Source organism: Rhinopithecus roxellana, chromosome 6, assembly GCF_007565055.1.
Source record: "Rhinopithecus roxellana isolate Shanxi Qingling chromosome 6, ASM756505v1, whole genome shotgun sequence".
NCBI classification, from domain to species: Eukaryota; Metazoa; Chordata; class Mammalia; order Primates; family Cercopithecidae; genus Rhinopithecus; species Rhinopithecus roxellana.
Genome location: NC_044554.1, coordinates 18,708,972 through 18,731,405, shown reverse-complemented (window position 1 = coordinate 18,731,405; position 22,434 = coordinate 18,708,972). Strand labels below are relative to the sequence as shown.

The window sequence follows — 22,434 nt, the reverse complement described above, 5'->3', positions numbered from 1 at the left end:
TAGTCCTTTGTCAGATACATAGTTTGCAAATATTTTCTCCTATTCTTTAGGTTGTCTGTTTACTCTGTTGATAGTTTCTTTTGCTGTGCAAAAGCTCTTTAGTTGACTTAGGTCCCACTTGTCAATTTTTGTTTTTGTTGTGATTGCCTTTGAGGACTTCGTCATGAATTCATTGTCAAGGCTCATGTCCAGAAGCATATTTATTAGCTTTCCTTCAAGGACTTTTTTTTTTTTTTTTTTTTTTTTTTGAGGCAGAGTCTTGTTCTGTCACCTGAGGTGGAGTGTAGTGGCGTGATCTGGGCTCACTGCAACCTCCGTGTTTCAGACCTTACATCTAAATCTTTAATTCATCTTGACTGAATTTTTGTATATGATATTATATAGGGGTCCATTTTCATTCTATCATGTATAGATAGCCAATATCTCAGCACCATTTATTGAATAGGGAGTCCTTTCCCCAGTGCTTATTTTTGTTAACCTTGTTGAAGATCATTTGGGTATAGGTGTGAAGCTTTATTTCTGGGTTCTTTACTATTTTCCATTGGTCTGTGTGTCTGTTTTTAGACACATAGCAAATCCATGCTGTTTGGATTACTATAGTTTTATAGCGTAGTTTGAAATCAGGTAATGGTGATGCCTCTGGCTTTGTTCTTTTGGCTTAGGATTGCTTTGGCTATTCAGGCTCCTTTATGGTTTCAGATGAATTTTAAAATGATTTTTTTCTAATTCTGAGAAAAATGATGTTGGTAATTTGATAGGAATAGCATTGAATCTGTAGATTGCTCTTGTTGGTATGGATATTTTAATTACATTAATTCTGCGAATTCATGAGCATGGAATAAAAAACATTTTTATAGGTACCTTCTCAGTTCAAAGTTCCAGAAATGAAGTGTGGAGTATTTTAAACTGTATGTCCTACAAATTGTGCTATAAATTAAAAGAATGACATTTATAACCCAGTGTCTGAAAGTTCAGTTATTTTATCCAGAATTGGTATGTAAGAATTAGATCCAGATTCTCCTTATTCTTCATATCCCAACAAATTAGGCACTTATTTTGTGCATAACAATGATTTGCCAATGAAGTTTTCAAACATGTCATTTAAACTAGACCTGTAACTCATCAAGGACAGGCAGCATTTAATTCATATTTGTTTCTCTAATACCTGGCATAATGCCTTAAAATATGTAGAATGTTTTTGAAAACATATCATTGAATGAATAAATGTCAAAAGTTCTCTTTCTCTGTAGCACTTGACTTATTTGAGACACATTAAGTTTCTATAAAGAAACAAAACTACCAGGAAACTAGGATTAACAGATAGTTATAAGGAATTTACTCATACAGTTCTGAAAGCTGTTATGTCCCAAGATCTGCAGTATAAGTCAACAATATGGAGACCCAGGAACACTGATGTTATGTTCCAGTCCAAAGGCCAGGAAGCTTGAGAGCCAGGAAGAGCTGATGCTTCAATTCGAGTCTGCATGCAGAAAAAAACAATGTTCCAGTTTGAAGGCAAGCAGGCAGGAGGAAGTTTCCCTTTTTTGAAGTAGGTCATTTTAATTCTATTTAGACTTTCTACTAATTGAATGAGGCCCACCACATTAAGGAGAGCAACTTGCTTTATTCAGTATATCAATTTAAATGTTAATTTTTTTTTTGCAGAAACACCCAGAATAATGCTTGACCAAATAGCTGGGGACCCCATGGCCCAGTCAAGTAAAATTAACCATTGCATAACTTATAATAACCTCTTTCCATAACTTATAAACATTGTAAGTAATTTTTACCTACACCTCATCCATCCTTGAAAAAATACTTTTAAAAAATTGAAATAATTTCTTTCTGAATATACTTAGAGTTCACTGTATTATGCTGTGGTAGATTTTTGGCAATGCGATCACTACTTACCTCATCTATTGTGAGACTCAGTTTACATGAAGATTTTTTTCCCCAAAATAGGGCATAATGATGCCCTACTTTGTTCTGAAATGCATTTTTGCTCATAACTCATCTAAATTATATTTCCCAGTTTTTAAAATATCATTTTTGTCCTTACACTGAAACTGTTGTGAAAAAGTATCTGTTTCTGTTTAATTTTAAAGTTACATGCTAAAAACTTTAGCAGTGTGTAATCTACACTTTCTGTGATTCAAAAGAGTATGAGCTCTGTGGAAAGTTAGGATGCTGAGTCAATTACTCGTCGACATCTCATCTAAGAGAGTTTGGCTACTAATGATGGAGGCAGGATGACATTACCATAGATCTTCACTATCAAAAGACCCCTTAGAAATTTACTTAGAGTAAGAGATTTTCTTTACTGGGAGACTTCAACTGGCTTTTTTAGCTCCGAAAGAGAAGTTTTCATCTAGTATAAGATTTGTTTCAGGCTTTAGAAAAATAAAATTGTTCTATTTGAGAACTAAGGAAAATATAGAAGTGATAGATTAAGTAGTTCATCATAAATTGGTGATGAAATGGAATTCATGTGCTATCCTTCTTAAAAAATACCTTTAGATTGTCTGAGTATCAGAAACAAGTTTATTCCATCAAGGAAAATCACAGTATACATTTTGTATTAAGAATATGTTGTTTCCTTTTTTGTTACACTTGATATTTTGATATGTTTGGTTGATAGACAAATCAGTTGATTTTCTTATATTTTATTTATTCATGTGAGAATCTCTGAATTTTTTAATGCTGAACTTGAGGGTCCGTGTATTAGCCCTGCAATACAAACATTGCTGAATTTACTTAGGGACAACAATTTTGAAATATCTAATAATGGTAATACCAGCTAGACTGCACTGATCATTTATTATGTTCTAGTCACATGTACTGTCTCATGTAACCAGTTTATTAAGCAGGTTGGCTCAAAGGATGCAAATAAGAAACAATTATTTTTCTCTCACCTACTCCTGCCTTGAAATGTACCCTGTCAGACCCCATCGCCCTACCTCTAGACAGCATCGCTGTCCCACCTCATAACTATTTGTTTCTTTCATGTATCAGAATAGTCTCAATTTTAGGTATGAAACAAAAATGTAGTCCGTTTCGAAGACAAACTTTAACCTTGCATTCAATTTAAAGATTCTCTCATCTTTTGAACTCTGGAAACCAGTGAAAAGGGAGGTTAGTGTAGTCTGTTTCTTTGCCATTTGCTCTACCTCCTCCCAACCGCACCTTCTTCTGTCTCCTCTTGAGGTCAGGGCAAGGAATGAGGAAGTATAAGAATAAAGAAGGAAAAGCTTCTTCCTCCATTTGTCTTTAATCTTCCCATGTGTGTCCACTGTTATGTCAGGCATCCAGATGCTGCTTTTCTGTTATGGATGATATTTGTATGTTCTTCAAAGACACTCCAGCTTTCTCATCACCTTCGCACACCCCACTCTGCCTATTGCAGCATTTTCTGACAGGGGAATAGACTAAAGCTGACCACTTATAATTCATTTCCTTCCCCCTGCATTATACCTTCAGGGTCTTTCTGAGGCTGTCCCCTTAACCCAACAGGCAACCCTCTTGGGCAGCATCCCTTCAAGAGAAATTGTATTAGTTTTTCCTGAAAAGCAAGGAAAAGCTCAGGCATCCCTGACCTACCATGTAGTAGAAATGCAGCCATCTCACTTCTGTCCCAAATATCATGAGCAGCTCCACTCAGGTTCCCATCTTCAGAATTCTTCTGCCAAGAAGTAGGCATAAATCCCCATCCTTATGAACATTCCTCAGGCTCATGGAAAAAGCTGTCAAATTCTACAAGAACTCTCTCACGCTTTGCTTGTGGGTATCAGCATGGGGCAACTATATTCTTTCAAGAATTCAACAAACAGCTAGTGTGGGAGTGATGCTTTTTGAGTGATCACTTCTGTGCGTGCAACACATTCCTCTCTCCTAAGAGGAAAAGTGAGATGAGACTCCATTGTCTATTACAATTATTTTAAGGCATCGTTTTCATAGAATCCCTTTTCAAATAATTCGTCTCTCTACCTTGGCTGATGAGAGTGATGGTCTTTGAACTGGTTTGACCAGGGATATGACTAGTAACTTGCTTGTTTTCCATTGTCTTCAGCTTTGAAGCCTTAGCTACATTCCAGGAAAACAGGAAAAGTCCCACTTCACATGGAATTACATTCATTTAAGGCTCACATTAACTCTATGAGTAAGGCATTTTTTAAATCATATTAGTTAAACATGAGGAAGCTTATGGAGAAAGAGGTTCATTACTTGCCTAAGGTCACACAGATTGCTTGAGGCGCTCAGTACTAAGTGGCTGCCTGACTTAAAAGTCTACACTCTTAACCACTTTGCTATATTGCTAAAACAGAATAGCGCAGAGTCTAGAGGATTAATGAACCAATTCCCTAGATAGGTACCACAAACTGCAACACAGACAGTTATAGTACCTAAATATGTCACATTCCTAGTTCAGTTTCCCTTTTCAAAGCTTCAAATTTTCTGATAGAAATGTAATTCATTTCTTCTTCTTCTCATCTTAGAATGATTCAAATGTTTTAAGACTAATTGCTCATTTTCATGTTGAAATCATAAGCATTTAGAAGAGTTATAACACTTTTTATTCTGCATTTCAGTATTGGGGACCATTGGCAACCATAAAAATACTATAGTAGGACTGCATTAAAATACAAGGAATATAAAATACTACAAATAGCAAAGGTTAAAAAAAATCCCCTAACAATGTTTCTGTGCTTTCTGAATTTTTAGAACAAATATTATTTTGAGAACTTAAAAGTTTATTATATTATCACTTTATATGAACATTTTTCTTAGAAATTAAATTTTTGTCTTCTTTCTTTCCCCTAGGAAATTGTTAGTCTTATTGCTATGGTTGATATAAATCTACCATTTGTTTACACTCAGTGAAATCCAGGTACATTATAAATATTGCATTTCTAAAATACCGACTTGTAAAATGTAAACTTGGGGATTTGGCTCCAAAGAGCTGTCTTCTCTCAGGTGTTTCATTCTTGTATGCTCATGTGGAGCTTATATTTAGTATTACTTGAGTTGCATATTTATTTCATCTTGCCTAGCAGCATCAGCTATTTCGTTCTGCTGGTTCCAATTGTTATGATTATTTCCAGCCTGAGTGAAGTTTGGCAAAAGCAAATATAGAAAGGAAAAGAAAAGGTTTTTCCCTCAAGCTAACATTCAAGTTTATCAGTCTTTATTTAACTGCAGAAGGCATCTTCTAATACTTGAAGTTAGCAATTTAATATGGATTTTGGTCTTTAATATGGATTTTGGTCTTCTTTGGCATTGCAGACAAAAACCCAAGTGTATTCAAGACACTATTTAACACTATGGCATAGTTTGGAAGTCAGATGTTTTTCATTGGCTCTGATAGATTAAGCCATTGTCCTCCTCTATTAGAGAAGCTATAGAGATATATTTGGTGAGTTCTGTGATATTCCATGCACATGTAATATATGAAAAAGTAGAGATTATAAGCACATATATGTTACAATACCAGCAATGTTTATAGTTAAATGGCTGATTACATATCTGGGATGGCCTTGGAGATGGTTAGGTGATTTTTGTGTAATCTGTGCTTGGTGCTCCCAGAATGTGGGGATTGTGGAACTGGCAATTGAGAAGGAGTCAAGAAACACATACACTTAGGTTGCCTTGTTTCTCCATGTTTCTTTAGTAACTTTATGGCAGAAGACAGCTTTTTCTCTATTACTAAGTACACAAAGGACTTGATAAGAACTTCTAAGGATTTAACTCATTCGAATAAATTTTCTCTGAAGTTTTTATGTAAACTTGAGGATTCAGAAGGAGAGGGAATCTGGGAATAAAGGCATTCAATTAGAAGCTGACTTTGTGAAGTTGCCTCTTTTGTCATTTTTTTACCATGTAGCTAGAATTGTGAAGGATACCTAAAAATCCTACAAAGCCTTATTTTATCACAATAAAGTAAAGAAATAACTGAATACAGGAGATTGAGTTGTTGGTGTAGATTTTCAAAATTTTATAGGATATTTTTTAAAATGTGGAAATTTACTGTTTAGCAAATACTAATTTATGTCAATGGCATATGTATTCTTTGCAACAATTACATCATACATTCCTCTTCAGAATATTACGTTTTTCCATTTTGAATCCATTAGCTTAAATACAAGGCATATTTTCTTTTTTTTTTTTTTAGAACAACATAATTTTATTATCTTAACAATTCTGACGGTCAGGATTCTGGCAGGGGTCTTATTGGGTTAAAATCAAAATGTCAGGCTGCTGTAACAAATTGCCACAAATTCAATGGCTTAGAACAACACAAATGTATCATCTTAACAATTCCGGGGTTGGGGTTACAAGTCCGGCGCAGGTCTTACTGGTTTAAAATCAAAGTGTCAGGATGGGCGCTGTGGCTCACGCCTGTAATCCCAGCACTTCGGGAGGCTGAGGCGGGTGGATCGCCTAAGGTCAGGAGTTCGAGACCAGCCTGGCCAACAAGGCGAAACCCACAACAAAATGCCCCAAATGAGGACAAATGTTTTTCAGAAAATGCCTATATTGGAAAGATTAGATCATAAAACATTAAATACAACTGTATATCTAAGACCCAGTTTGGGTTAATATATGGGATAACCAGGTAGTTTTAACCTCTATGGCTAACTCCATTTCTCTTATTTATATAAACAGCTAGTACTGCTATATTGACAACTACCAATATACTGCTTTGTCCTTTAAGATCTAACTGCCACACAAGACTTAAACCACTAAACCAAAGTTTTCTACCAAGGCCAATAATACTGCATCTATGCAGGTTTGAGAAGCTTAGAAGGCTACTGGCCAGCTTAGATCCCTTCACCCATCACTCCTATCATTGGATCCCAAAGCAGGGCCACTGCTTTTAGTTTTGAACCTGGGGTCCTCAAAATTAGTGTGTGAAAAGTCCATAAACACAATCTGGTTGAAAATAGATGATGCAACACACCTAAACTAACTGTCCGACAGTTAAATTCATGTTACAAAAAAACTAACTTTAAGGCCAGGCACAGTGGCTCATGCCTGTTACAGAAAACTAACTTTAAAGCCAGGCGTGGTGGCTCATGCCTGTTACAAAAAACTAACTTTAAAGCCAGGCATGGTGGCTCATGCCTGTTACAAAAAACTAACTTTAAGGCTGGGCACGGTGGCTGACACCTGTAGTCCCAGCACCTTGGGAGGCAGCGGCAGGTGGATACCTGAGGTCAGGAGTTCAAGACCAGCCTGACCAATACGGTGAAACTCCATCTCTACTACAAATGCAAAAAAATTAGCTGGGCATTGTAGCATGCACCTGTAGTCCCATCAACTTAGGAGGCTGAGACAGGAGAATGGCTTGAACCCAGAAGGCGGAGGTTGCAGTGAGCCAAGATTACACCACCGCACTCCAGCCTGGGTGACAGAGTGGGACTCGTGTCTCAAAAAATTAACTAACTAATTAACTTTAAGACTTATTTTTGTAACTTTTTTCAACAGGGAGAACAACACACTCCTTGGGGAAAGGTGAGGGGGTTGAGAAGACAGACCCTGGGTAAATATTCTTACCACAGCACCTGGAGTTGATAGGCCTGCCTAGGAGAGAACACAGGCACTGCCACACCACCATAGGGGACAGCTGCTGTCTGGGGTCAGCAGACCAGCTCACACACCACGCAAGGTTTCTATAGATCTAAGACACAAAATTCTTCATCACAAAACAAGTCCCACGCATCTTCAGAGTCTGTCAGTTCGTTGTCCCCACCTGCAGTCGAAAGCACAAGCAACGTCCCGCCCACCTCAAAGGTGACAGCCTCTTCTTCATCGTCAAAGGGGTTGCTGTTCGCTCCTTCCTCAAAGAATTCCCAGGGATGGTTCCTTCGTTGGGCCGGGTATCTGCTTGATGTTCCCTCTTGCTGTCTCTGTGGCTCCTCTCTACGGCCATCAGGGTACACATGCTTGTAAAAACAGTTCCCCCCAAATGGGCAGCTCCCACATCCTTCATCAAAATACCTGCATGCCTTGGCGCTCATTGCTTTCTTGTATTTCTGAATGAGTTTCTGCTTCTCTTCTTTCTCCTCCACCCAGTACTCACTTAGAATGACGAAGTTAGATATTATTTGGCATTGTGGGCAGGACTTGACGATCCTGCTCTCAAATTCCTTAGCACTCCTCCACTTGCGAATGCACTTGAGACAGAAGGTGTGGTTGCAGTTGGAGAGGATCCCCAAGCGGTGCTCGTTGGGGTTGACTTTCTCATAGACCACCCCCATGCAGATCCCACACACCCTGTCCTTGCTGCGCTGCACAGCAAATGAGAACTCCATATTCTTCTCATGGGCTTCAATGCACGATTGTATATGCTGTGATCTCTGGGCAGCATCCATCGGATGCAGGGCCTGCAGCCTACACATGTCACATAAATCTCCGTGGAGAAACACACAGTTCTCCCCATATCGGCACTGTCCCACTGCAGCATAGGGGCACAGCTGCTGCTTTGTTTCCACCGCAGTTTGCTCTTTCTCTGATTCTTCCTTGGTCACTGGGCCCTGCAGGGGTGCTTCAGTGCAGGAAGGCACAGTACGGCCACAGTAGGGTTGCCCAGGAACAAACTCAACGGCATTCGCCCAGTCCTCTGAACCTGCTCCTACAGTTGCAAAGTTTGAATTTCTTGACTCAGATTCGTTTGTATTCATTTCAACAAGTGGTCCAACTATCGAGGAGACACTTGAGGAAGCAGCAAGGGATGATTCTGTAGTTAGCTCTGTAGCAGTTGCTTCTTCCTGTTTCAACGGCTTGCTATGTTCACATCTGCAGCGGTCTCCATAAATACAGTACCCTCGCTGAAAACAACTGCACACTACTCCACACAGACGGTCAGAGAGGTCATGCGAGTAGCGACAGTTATTTCCTTCCTTACAAATCCCATACATAAAATACCTACACGTGACCTGTTTAGTCCAGCCGTTGCCGCAACTGCCGCCGCACGCACCGCTACCATTGCTACCGTCGCTGCCGCCGGCCCCTCCGCCCGCCCTCGGGGACGGGGCGGTGACTGTGGAGATCGGAGTGGGGGACGCAGCTGCCGCCGCCTCCGCTGCTGCCGCCGCCTCCGCTGCTGCCGCCGCCGCTGCTCCTGATGTTGTGGCTGTTGTTCCGGGAGCTGCAGCCTCCTCCATTACTGCTTATCCAATCGGCATATTTTTTCAAATCTTCTGAATAGTAGTCATTGATGGGAACATTTTTCATTGATTAGCACCATCTTATTTTTTTTAAAGCTTTTAAGTGGCTGGAATTTTTATTGTAAGTTATAACTCCTATTATAAAAACTTGACTATAACTTGTAAAGTCAACTCCTCAATCTTCTTAATCATTTGGTAGACTTTGGACTTTATATTCAATGAGATCATCTTACTATTTTTATTAGGAAAGAGTCCATTTTAATGTCTGAAAAATAGAAGAGTCTCTAATAAACTTATGCAAAAGATTTTTTCCAATTGCTTTTGCCTTTTTTGCTTCCTTCTGAAACAAAATAGCACAAAACTATATTGAAAGTAGGAAAGATCAATTTTTAAAACAACTTTATACATTTTATTAAGGAATATATAGGAATTGGCTGGACGCGGTGGCTCATGCCTATAATCCCAACACTTGCTGAGGCCAAAGCAGGCAGATCACTTGAGGCCAGGAGTTCGAGACCAGCCTCGCCAACATGGTGAAACCCCGTCTCTACTAAAAATACAAAAGAGTTAGCCCAGCTTGGTGGCACACACCTGAAATCCCAGCTACTTGGGAGGCTGAGGTATGAGAATCACTTGAACCTGAGAGGCAGAGGTTGCAGTGACCTGAGAACATGCCACTGCACTCCAGCCTGGGTGATGGAGTGAGACTCTGTCTCAAAAAGAAAGAAAGTAGAATTTAAAAATTGCTTTTTCATTTATTGACTTGTCAATCAGGCTTATAGTTTAATGTTTTTGTTCAAGATTTATTGTATGTTAAAACAATTTGATTTTATTCGAATAAATGGAAAAGATCAAAAGCTGTTCTGTTGAAAAAAATTTTTTTAAATAAAAGGTGGAGAAATACTTTTGTGAATGGAAAAATACATCCTTAATTTATGAAACATTGTAGATGTGGGATTGGTTTCAGGGATATACATATACTTCCAGAGTATATGGAAGTTATTTACAGGCTGTTTCTGTTATATATTAACATATAGTCTACGTGTATTATTGTTTTTATACTTGATAATCAAGGTATATTTAAAAGAGTTTTATATAAAACAAATCCAAAGTGCTATCTAAAAAAATTGTCTATTGGAAAACTGACAGGTAGATGTATTTGTGTTCTTGGAAATAAAAGCCTTCCAAAGGAATAGCTTCAGCAAATGAGAACAATGAACAATGAACAATTACATATTTTCAGCAGGCTATTACCTCAGCTGATTTGTCATCTAATATAATCTGATAAGGAAAGGCAATATAGGTGTATTTATAGTTGCTGCTATCATTTTTATTAGTATCCAATTGCTGAAGACTCTCCTGGTTGTTCCTGTATCATCAGAAAACATATAATGGTCATGATTATAATAGTTTTTGAAATTAAAAAAATTTTACATTTAGTGACAAATGTAGACATTCCTTGTTTTTGTTCTATATTAACTTTGCTAACCATAACAACAGACCAGCCTGTTAATGAATAAGCATAGTCCAAAGCATTTGATCCATCCTACCAAATAAATATCAGCATGGCAAGATGGTCATTCTCAACAGTGGTCATGCGTAGTACAAGTTATTGTCATAGGACTGTAGCACAGTTAAAGTTTCTTTAAGCTGGAATTGCTTGTAGAACTACTGCCTCATTTTAACCTCAACTCTGTCTCTAGAGATATGCAAATTATCATATTTTTCTCTGAAGAAAATATTTATTATTTATAAAGCAATACTTCTCTGATTGCTGTTAATACATTTACACAGTCTTATATGTTCAGACCCAACTTCTGATCTGACAACAGCCAAGTTTTCATTCAGTCCTCTCTGGCACTAGTCAAGGTTTCCAACTGCTCTCTGGACATTTCCACATGTATACCCTACTTCTTCCTTTAAAAACCGAAAAGTCAACTTACTTATCATTTTAGTAAGCTCTACCTTTTGATTTCCCAGTTTCTTTTAGGGATCCCACCCCATTGTTGTCTAATTCAGTACACTAAGAATTTGGAAATTCATGCTGTCTCTTCTCTTTTCCTCTGACTCCTTAATCTGTTTAATTCTGTTAGGTCTTGGTAATAATTCTTGTACTTGTTCTTTGATTTCCCCTTTCATCTGTTAACACTGTATATGCATCCTGTTATTTGTCCTGTCCGTATTAATACCATAGCTTCTAACAGTTTTCCTGCTGACAATCTTTCCCTTGCCCAATCCATCCAGCAAGTGACTACCAAACTCACCTACCTAAAATGGCCCTCAGCATGATACATCTTTTTCTACTCTTTTTTTCCCCCTTACTGCACAACCTCTAAGTATTTACCATGACATTAAGAACTTGCCATAATAAAACCCCAACTCAACTTTCTACGTGTATTTGATGCCATTTTCCTACATATGCTTTGGATCTCAGCCATGCTGGACAATATGGATTTTATCTCTATCCTTCTCTCCCTTCCTCAACCAAGAATATTGTCTGAGTTTTGCCTGCTGAAAATTCTGCTGGACTCTAGTGCCATCTCCTTCTCATATCATCCTTTGATTGCTCTATTAGAAGTGATATCTACATTCTTTTATTTGTCTCTGCTTTAGATCACTTATTGCACAACACCTTGAAAAATCATTTTGATAGATGGCATCTTTTTTCAAAAAATTAATTTAATTTTTTTAAATGTTACTTTAAGTTCTGAGATACACGTGCAGAATGTGTGGGTTTATTACATATGTATACATGTGCCATGGTGATTTGCTATACCTGTTGACCCATCATCTAGGTTTTAAGTCCTGCATCTTATCTACTGTTCCATAGAATCTTCAAGTTTAGATATTCAAGCTCCCGTATCTTCTTAGTCCCTTCCCTTACTAACTTCACAGAGTAAGTACTCATAAATATTTATTGAATGAAGAAGATACTTGTTTCAAGGTGTGAATGAAAGTTTGTGTCCACAAACTGCCAATTAAAGTCTAGATTATGTGCAATACATTTATATCCAACTTCAAATCGTAACAATATTTTAAATTTTAGTGCTTTGTAATAAAGCCCTGCAATCAGAAGATAGTAAAGTTGGTGGAAGTAAAGATTTTTTTTCCTTTTTCAGTATTAAAACTAACTGCAGAACCATCCAGGCATACAGGTTGAAGTGACCTAATTTTCAAAAGTACTTAAGAACACAATTATGTCATTTGAATAGGGGTGAAGGTAGGAAGGCAGTTCTGATCAAGGTACAGAACAGATTTACTACATTTGCCACTCAAGGTATCACTGATGTAAACTCCTGATGTTTGCATCTGTAGTGCAAAAGTAATTTCTTTGCAAAGAGTAAATTCTAAGGGGAACTGGCTTCAAAACTAAAGTGTAAAAAGTTCATCTCTGACATTGTGCATCCCTGGTTAATTTGACATATTTATAGAGATAGGATGTAAATGCCCAATGTTCTTTGATGATTCTAGTTATATATGCAGTAACTTACCCAAGTCAGTATACCTCAGCATATAAATAACCAATATCTTCAATTTAACTCCTCAGGAGAGAAGATAGTTGGAAGCTGTGAGAAAATGTGAAGTTTCTTTGTTTCACAATTTCTATTAGAGATACAGAAAATCCTTTTTATCTTTGAGTTGGGATAGTGTAATAAATTACAATGACAATTTTTGTATGTCTCTATGCAGATCTGAGAAGTTCTTTGGTGAAAATGCCAAGAAAGAAAACATGTAGGAGAAGGAGAAAAGAAAAGGAAGGAGAGAAGGAAGATAGGGAAGAAGTGTGATTTAGTCCAGAGCATGTTTCTGATCTAATGATCTATGCATTCATCTTTGGAAAGTGTTCAATCAACCAAATTGTCTGAATGTTCAATTAATCTAATAATTCCCAGCCTGACATTCTGAGATTGTGGTTAGGTTTCGAGTATAGCACGGGAGTATTACAGACAGCTCCACACTAAAATCTAAAACATTGGTTCTTATGGGTCCATGAATACATTCTCAGTTTGGGATCAAGACAAATGTGTATAATGTTGCGAAGACCATCCAATTAGATTCTGTTAAACACAATAGATTGAACAATCATTTGTGTATTTCTTTGAAAAGATTCTTTTTAAAAAATTATACAGTGCCTTTTATTCAAGTTCAAACACTGAGTTTTCCTGGTGCAGCTTTTTGTTGTGGCTAAATACTCTGCACAATGCTTCTTAGTGTAGAGAGGCAAATAGTCATTGAAGCCTTTATCCAAGGGCTTCTTTGTCTTTATCCCCCTCTTTTCCTCCCTCCCTCCACCCTCTCTCTCTCTATTTTGTCTGTATGTGTCACTCGTAAACATGTTGCTAAGCAGATATCACAAGACTATAACAAATATTATCAGGTTAATTTTCAGTCACGTAACTGAGAACTCAGTTACAGAACTGAGACTCAGACAATGGTAGTTATGTTATGTATCTATCTATCTATCTATCTATCTATCTATCTATCTATCTATCTATCTATCTATCTATCTATCTATCTCCCTTACTTTCTGCAAAACAGTCCTGACTAAACTAATATATAATTTGTTAGCTTTAGGATGTTAGTATTCTAATTGCCTGGAAGTACTAGAGAACTCCCAAATATATTGACTTATAAAGGAAGCTGATTTATCTTGCACACAGGTGGTCCAGGGCTGGTATGGTAGTTCAAAAGTTATGTAGAAGTCAGAACACTACTGATTTTTGGTTCTTCCATCCCCATGGGTGATCTTAATCATAATGTTTGAGCCATTATATGCACATTTGAAATAGCAGGAGGGATGAGAGAAAGAAGGGGAACACATCAGACTATCTTTTTGTTTTGTTTTGTTTTTGTTTTGAGACGGAGTCTCACTCTGTCACCCAGGCTGGAGTGCATTGTTGCGATCTCGACTCACTGAAACCTCCACCTCCTGGGTTCAAGCAATTCTCATGCCTCAGCCGCCCAAGTAGCTGGGATTACAGACACCGGTCACCACTCCCAGCTAATTTATTTGTGTTTTTAGTAGAGACGGGGTTTCACCATCTTGGCTAGGCTGGTCTTAAACTCTAGACTATCTTTTAGTGAAAGCTCCCAGAAAAAGACCATAAGACTTGCATTTACATCCTATTGACCACATCCTATTGACCAGAACTTAGTCACAATACTGTACCTAGTTAAATATGGCTTTATTTTTGGAGGCTTAAAAAATTAAAAATTCTAGAAGGCATGACTGTGAATGGAAATAAATATACAGGTATAATATAATTAATTTCCATTACATGATATTCAGACTATGGCATGAGGAATAAAATGATTTGCTTGATCCAACTCAAATATTGAAGCATTATTTTAAAATTCCCTTCCAAGTGAATATAGACTATGTGACTTTATATAGTCTTTAATGCATTATTTCTTTTTGGAAACTTATTTTTTAAATGGACAAAAAATTATGTTATTATGTACAATATGATGTTTTGAAGTATGCATACATTGTGGAATGGATAATCCAGCCAATTAACAAATGCATTACCTCACATAGATATCATATTTTTTGTGGTGAAAACACTTAACATGCACTGTCTTTGCATTTTTTGAGAATATAATGTATTGTCATTACCTATAGTCACCATGCTGTACAACAGATCTCTTGAACTTTTTTCTGACCGTAAATATGTATCCTTAGACCGTCTCCCCAACCTCCCTTTCCCACTAACCACCAACCTCTCATAACCATCATTCTACTCTTTATTTCTACGAAAATAACTTTTTTAGATTTTACACATGGATAAGATCATGCAGTATCCATCTGTGCCTGTCCTATTTCATTTACCATACTATTAGGCACTAAAAAAGAAGAAGAATCTGCCATTTGCAACAACATGGGTGAATCTGAAGGTATTATGTTTAGTGAAATACTATTTCTGGTTTAGCATATGAAAGTCTAAGTTTCTACTGCACATGGCCACTAGCTACATGGCCTCAGATTCTTTGTGTGAAAAATCAGATCACTGGATGATATGACTTCTAACATTCTGTGATTAATTGGTTATCTCTGATGTGCAAAGCCTTGAGGAAAGGCAGTGTTTCATATTGGCATTCCCAATGCCTGGAACAATGGTTTATAGGAATATATATATATAGTTAAATAAACATACATGGTGAAAGTTACATGAACCAAATAAGCACTTCACCTTCCTCCTAACTCTTCCTAGATGTTGCTAATTTCTCTGAATTTTATATAATAATATGCATTAGTTGTAACACTTTCAGACTCAAGTTACTGAAAGCCAAATCAAGTAGGCATAAACTGTAAGGATATTTATGATTTTACATAACAGGAAATCTAAAGATAGGGCAGACTCCAAGATTGGTTGATTGAATGACTAAAAATATGTCTTCATTCCATTTCTCTGCTCTGCCATATTCAGATATCAGATATCTTCAAAATAGATATTGAAAGAAATGGCATCACCTGCATAATGTATATACTTAATATCTAAATCATTTTAAATATTTTAAAATTGTTTTCTAATTACTTATTAAAAGACTCATCTCCTCACAAAAACTATTCTTAGATTATGTCCATACTTAACTTATATCCCCAATCTAGGACATAGTAGTAGAGGGCTGGATATGTAGTAGATATTTAGTATTACATCTTTGAATTCTTCCTAAATAGGTGAAATGTATAATATGTATTTCATCACAGTTAATATTATTAAATAAAAAGAGAACTTTGAAATCAGATGATTTTGGATCCAGCTCAAATTGCTGACTCTCAGTATCTGTTTCTTTATCTCTAAAACAGAGATGTTAATGCCTAATTCCTAGTGGTGTTGAAGATTAAAATGAAAATCTGTTTACAAATAATAGTTTTTTATTGGTCATGTGAACAAAGATTTCAAAATACTTTTAAAGAGACTGACTAAAAAGTACAAATACATATATTTATTTTTGCCTTTTTATGTTGGTTCCAGGAGAGTGCTATAATATTGGAAGACATTATGGTTATTACATGGCATACAAATTATGGCAATAATTTAGTTGGGCAACCATGTAACAATCTTGTGAATTTATCTACCTGTATTTCTTTTTATTTTTTTAAATTCTTATCTTTCTTGTGTTTGTTTTTCACTATTTATAGTGGTTCAAATTTAGAAAGACATTGGCTCTGGTATGAGAGAAAATCATTTTCAGTGCCAAGAACACCCTTCCTTTTGTTTCAGCATTATACAGGTTTCTCTATCTCCCTTGGCATTCTGTATTTATTGCCACTGGGTAGTTCCAAGTTGGCTTCTGACTGAAACTTCCAGAGTTGAGCTGTGTTTTTGCACACTGGGAACCTGGCCTTAGTCCCTTGAACAAAATTGTTAGTAGAAAAACCTTCCTAAATAAAATCAAGCAAGTGAAAAACAAACCACAAAAAATATACCAAACAAAAAATTCAGGTTTATTGATTTATACTTTACTGTTTGAAATTGCACGAAGCCATAAATCTGACTGAATTTAATTTTATGTCAATGTGAAATGCTTAGGACAGCTTTAGTTTATCACTTTTTTAATTGTAAAGGGAAAATGTATATTTCTGTCATTTTACATGTTTTTTTCTGTTATATTGTTTGATATTATGATTAAATTTCATAAAGTACCTAGATTTTGGGGGAAAATAAAATATAAAGTATCTGTAGCTAAATATATGTGAAATATATATGATTACTTCAAAGAATATCTCATGATTTGCGTTTGGATTAGGACACCCAAATAAAACAAACAAACAAAAATCCTGCCCTGCTAAGTACAGAAAAAATGATTTAGGCAAAGACAGGAGAGAGCTAAATTGTTTGACAGAGTTGAGCTGGAAGTATAGAATATAGGTTTAAATAATTCCACTCTATTTCCTAAAGGGTCATGTAGAATGTATTAGCATAGGTGACTAATACTATGGTTGTGTTACCATTTCAGAATTGCCCAAAGCTATTTTGTTTAGTATGATTGGTCCTGCCAAGCTGCATACTTTATTTCAATATCATTCTCCAGATGCTGCATTTGAGCACAGCTGGCTTGCGTATTGCAGTGAAACAAATGGACCAGGTCTTAGAACAATGAAACATCCCCCTTTATTTGAATCTCAGTGAAAGCTGCATGAGTTCAGATAGAAAGAAATACAAGAATATGAGGACCCCGGTATAGAGACTAGAAATGATAAATCAGCATATTGAAAATTTAGAAATGACATATGCGTACTGATTAGATGTGAAAACAGTTGTTAGTTTTATTTTTGGGCACTCAAGTGCATAGTCATTAAAACGATAGAAATGTTGCAGTCTGTGTTGTGAATGTCTCCAAGGATATTCTTTTCAGAGTCATGGCTGTAACTTCCTTTTATATCATATTCTTCAGATGATGGCCCACCAGGTTAGTGAAGATAACTGTATTGCAACGAGATAGAGCCACTTATAAAAGTAGACAATGTGGTAGGCAGAAAAAGATCAGTATGACACTGCTGATAATAAAATAAATGCTCCTATCAGATACATTAAGCAGTACTTTTCGTAACTTTAATTCCTTCATTATTTTATTAATAAAAATATTTTAAGAACAACGCAAGATAGAATTGTCATGCTAGTACTACTTAGAAGCAAGATAGAACTGTCATGCTCATACAACTTTATCTGATTCAGTATTTTTGAGGTCTCAAATTCAGTATTTAACCTAATAATTAATTTTATCTGTCAGTAAAGGGTCTGGTAGGTAGTGCTTAGGTTTGGAGTCAGACAGAATGGACTAAAGGTTGGGCGTTCTGTCATACCCTCATGTCTTATTTGTGGAAGGCTAATGATAATAGTAAATTGTAAAATGATAATAAAATGTGAGTAACATTAATAATAGCAGTAACAGTAAAAGCTCCTTGTAAAGACCAACTAACACACTGGATTCAATTAATAAATATTTATTGAGTACTTAACTATAAGCCAAGCAACATGGTAAGAATATATAGGTAAGCAAAACAGGTAGTCATTTGCCTGCAGATCAGCTGTGATTACAGTAATCATCTCAAACAGATTTATTGTAATTGCATTGTGACATTTACTTCTTTTGTATTTCTCACAGTCCATGGTACCCAAAGGAATATTTTTCTTGTTCTATCTGATGTTGTTACATTTTGCTCTTTGTTTTAATTTTATTGGATTTTGTGCATATTATATTTGACTTTATTAAATACTTCACACAGCCACTCTTGAGATTGTGAATGATAAACAAAACATCCCTTCATTTATTTAGAAGCTTTCTCATAACTTGAAGTCATGGCATTGAGTTTTCACAGATTCACATTGATATTAATGTGAATTTAATGCTGTAAAAAGAAATAATGCAACAGAAATGTTCATATGATGTCAGAGTAAAGGCTGGCATCCTCTGGATTTTTATGGTTTGAATAAAAATGCCTGAACTTTGGAGTTCTTAACTAAATATTAGTGGACCATGAGTTTCACCATGATGATGTAATCTTGGTGGCGTAGACGCAAAATAAAGTATCAGCTCCATTGAAGACTTTATTTTAGCCTGACTCATCAGTGGCTTCTTGAGCTGCAAATGCTGATGCTGTAATATGTGCCTAGAGAAACCACATGTTTAATTGCCTGGTCTGAAATGCTCAGTGCTTTATTTGTTTTTTGTTTTTTTTTCACTTCCACATTGATCACAGAAAAGATGACTAATGTTGACATTGAGAAAAGTGAGGTTGAAACAAAATACACTTAAAAATTAGTATGGTTAGGAAGGCAAGCAGAACTCCTGCAGGGTTGTATAATAAGCTGAATATATGTGGCGAATTGGGGCCATCACTAGAAATGCTTCATACTTTTGAGTAGTTTCTAGGTTTTGTAACGGGCTGATTGTAATGTCATGTGTTATATTTGTTCAGCAATATCCATCTAGTTTTATAGAATTTTAAACTTAATTTTCTGGAAAAGAGTAGAGACAGAGACAGAGTTGCATGTTTGTGTGTGAACATGTGCAACCTATTCCCCCTTTGTATTATTTCATAATGCAGTTGTTGAAAGGTCAGTTGATGCATATTTTACTCTGCTTTCCAGGACAATAGAATCAGAGCAGAGCATGGTTTCTACTCAGAGAAAGATCCAGGCTATCTAAAATTAGGTTAGATGGTCCTCAGCAAAGAAATCAAAGCTGTCTTATATTTAGTTCTAGTGAGACATCCCACTGTGCATTGATGTAACCAATAATATGCCCTTGTGGACCAATAAGAGCTGCTGATTAACTTCTTGCAATAAATCTGTGGGTACATGTAGGTGGACATTTTATTCAAGGGGGAAAATAATTTATTTCCCATGCTACCAAAGAGTACTAGGAATTATTTAGAGCCTTTTGCTTAAATTTGTGTTTTATGTCATCAGTTTTCCAGCATAATAATCAAATAGTCCTTTTAAAGTTTTGCATTTGCTACTTCAATATAAGATAAATATCTATAACTTTATAGAAATTTTTGTTTAACCAGGAATACCATGCTTAATGGGAATAGGGAAATAAGTTGGCTTTTAATACATAGTTTGTATAATCTTACTGTCTTGTCAATGGTTTCCTCTTTATATACTGGATAAATCATAGATGCAAAAACAAAGCTGATTTGTGGACATGCCAGAAAGATGTCTGTTGTAATTTGGGCAAAAACAGCTATGGGATAATTTGGAAGATTCAAAGCTAAAGCTACCACATTCTCACATTTTGTCCCTACTTAAAGCACTTCTAGGGAAATAAAGGAAAAGCATATGTCCTCCCTCCTTTCCCTTTCCTCTCTTCTTCACATTTTCCTTTTTCTTATTGTCTTTCATTTTGTAATTGGCTTTTTCCCTTCTGTTCTTAAAGTACTATTGGTAAATGGTAAGCGATGTCCTGCATTCTATGATGGCAGCAACCACATCTTTCATATTGGTTGTTGGGTAAGTGTGATAGTGATCATATCAAGAACTGGATATTCTAGGCATCTCAGTATTGATTTTCCTCCATGAAGGACAATCTTTACTGAAAAATACAAGGGAGAAAACAAGAGTTATTTAGTAAAGGAAATTGAATGATTGTCTCATTTTAATATTTTAAAAATTATCATAAGTCATTGACAACTCAAGGAGAATCAAGAGTCAATATTAAGTAAAATAAGTTAGAAATAAAGTAATAGGTTTACCTAAGAGTGAGTTTCTGAGGGAAGCTAGATTATTTATCTGGCTAGGAATGGTGATGGGGTAGCATTGTTAATTAATTTTTCTTTAAGATCAAAGTTAAAACAAAATAAAATGTATGAGCTTGTAATTTTTTTATGACTATCTGACAATTGTGTGTGTGTGTGTGTGTGTGTGTGTGTATTGGAACTTGCTTTTCTTTTTTAATTGTTATGGCTAATAAACCTAGAAGTGAATGTCTAATTATATAATTTATCTTTAACTATTTATCATTTGCAAGTTCAGGAGATTTTGTTTAGAAACATAGAAGCATAAAGTTAAATGGGGTTCAGTGGGTCATCGTTTTAGTCAGCCTTTTTCCCTATAGAAAGACCAATCCCAGAGCATGGCAAATGGTAAATGGTAACTGAAGTCCTGTGTTCTAAGATGGCAGCAACCATTGCTTTCATGTTAAACAATTTCGTATGTTTGTCTTTCATCGTAATGATCTGAAATCTATCTTCCTATCTAAACTGATTATGATTCTGTTGATAACTTGGAATTATCCAGTTTTTCTACTCCTGAGAGTAGGAAGGAATATTTTTAGAGCAAATATATGTAAACATCCAGAGTTATCCCTGTTGAACAGCTACCAACATTATTAGTTTGTCTCCAGTTTTAGAGAATAATGATGTAAAACCATGACTGTTCCTCTAAAGAAAGCGTGTAGCATTGAGAACATGTATTCATCATCTGTAATTTCCCTTAATATCTTATTATCTAACCTACATAAATTTGCTAAGGCTTTATAAACTTTATTCCATTTTCAGATACTGTGTTTCATTGATGTAAGTTGCACCATTAGTTTTCTCTATCACTAAGAATGATAAACAATGGCACTAATTAAATATGACACAATTTTTCTTATCACTTAGAAATTGCATTTGGTACTTATTGAAAATAGATTGTGTATAAATTTGGGTGAATTTTATAATATGTAATGCCTGTACACGTGAAAAAAATAAAATCTATGTAAGGTAAATTGGTTGGAATATTCTCAAATTGCTTTACACTGAGATTATGACTTTTCTGAGTAACTTTGCTACCTAGAATTTTTGATTATCTGTTATTTGGGAGGGTGGTAGTTGTTGTTTTCTGTTTGTTTCTACATCAAGAATGTGGTGAAGCAGCATTTATTTTATTTAAAAAAAAAGAACTTGTTTCTAGAATTTTCTTCCGAATTACTGACCTCCAGTCTGTAAATTATTTTTTTGTGCCTATGTGGACATATTCAACTATGTCACAACTGTAGCCTGGATGATATTAATTTAAGCAGCACCTACTCCAGGATCACAGGAATTAAAATGTGAAAGTGCTGCATGTTATATTTGCCAACAATTATGGTACTGTATCTCTTGGGAATAATCTGAATTAGTTCAGTCTAAGATAATATAGATATTGCTTACATAGATGAGTCTCAAAAATGATCGGTTCCTATTTCCAAATTTCCTTGTGAAGGCAGTTTCCCAAGGAACTTTGGTCTTCACAGCTTCCTCTGACTGTCACAAATTCTGATACCCTCATCAAAGATACAATATTCAAGATATGAATGCACAGATATCGTACCCAAAACCTTGGTAAATTGAGCCTTAACCATTATATTAGAAGATACTTAGGAACATTCAGCTCGCTATTATGTTATCAATGGAGGAGAACTCTGGTTTTCTCAATATAGAGAATAGCTTTTGAATCAATTCTATCAGTATTAGACTTCAAGCCATGCTCTAAAACATAAAGGGATTGTAATGCAATCAATTAGATATAATGCATTGTGTTTATACAGAAGTGATCTTCAAGGCAAGCTGTCTTATTTATGCAAGTCAGACATTGTAGAGCAGGTATAGTTAGAATAAGTAAAACATATAGGCCTGTGAATTTTCTTTATTCATTTTTAACTTTTTTATTATGGAACATTTAATCACATGCACAAGTAGAACAGGCCGGGCACAGTGGCTCATGCCTGTAATTCCAGCACTTTGGGAGGCTAAGGTGGGTGGATCACAAGATTAGGAGTTTGAGACCAGCCTAGCCAA

General features: G+C 35.9%; 2 protein-coding genes across 3 annotated transcripts in view; one reads left to right on the top strand and one right to left on the bottom strand.

Annotated features, from left to right (window-relative positions):
- Positions 1-22,434, top strand: part of MAGI2 (membrane associated guanylate kinase, WW and PDZ domain containing 2) — a 1,518,597-nt gene that overhangs the window by 14,747 nt on the left and 1,481,416 nt on the right. The window lies entirely within an intron of this gene.
- Positions 7,668-9,161, bottom strand: LOC104669106 (putative E3 ubiquitin-protein ligase makorin-4). Its single transcript, XM_010371995.2, has one exon. It carries the CDS (start codon positions 9,159-9,161, stop codon positions 7,668-7,670), a length of 1,494 nt encoding a protein of 497 aa, XP_010370297.2.

Excerpts from the sequence above, each read along its gene's own strand:
- LOC104669106 (XM_010371995.2), bottom strand. The coding sequence starts at position 9,161 with ATGGAGGAGGCTGCAGCTCCCGGAACAACAGCCACAACATCAGGAGCA.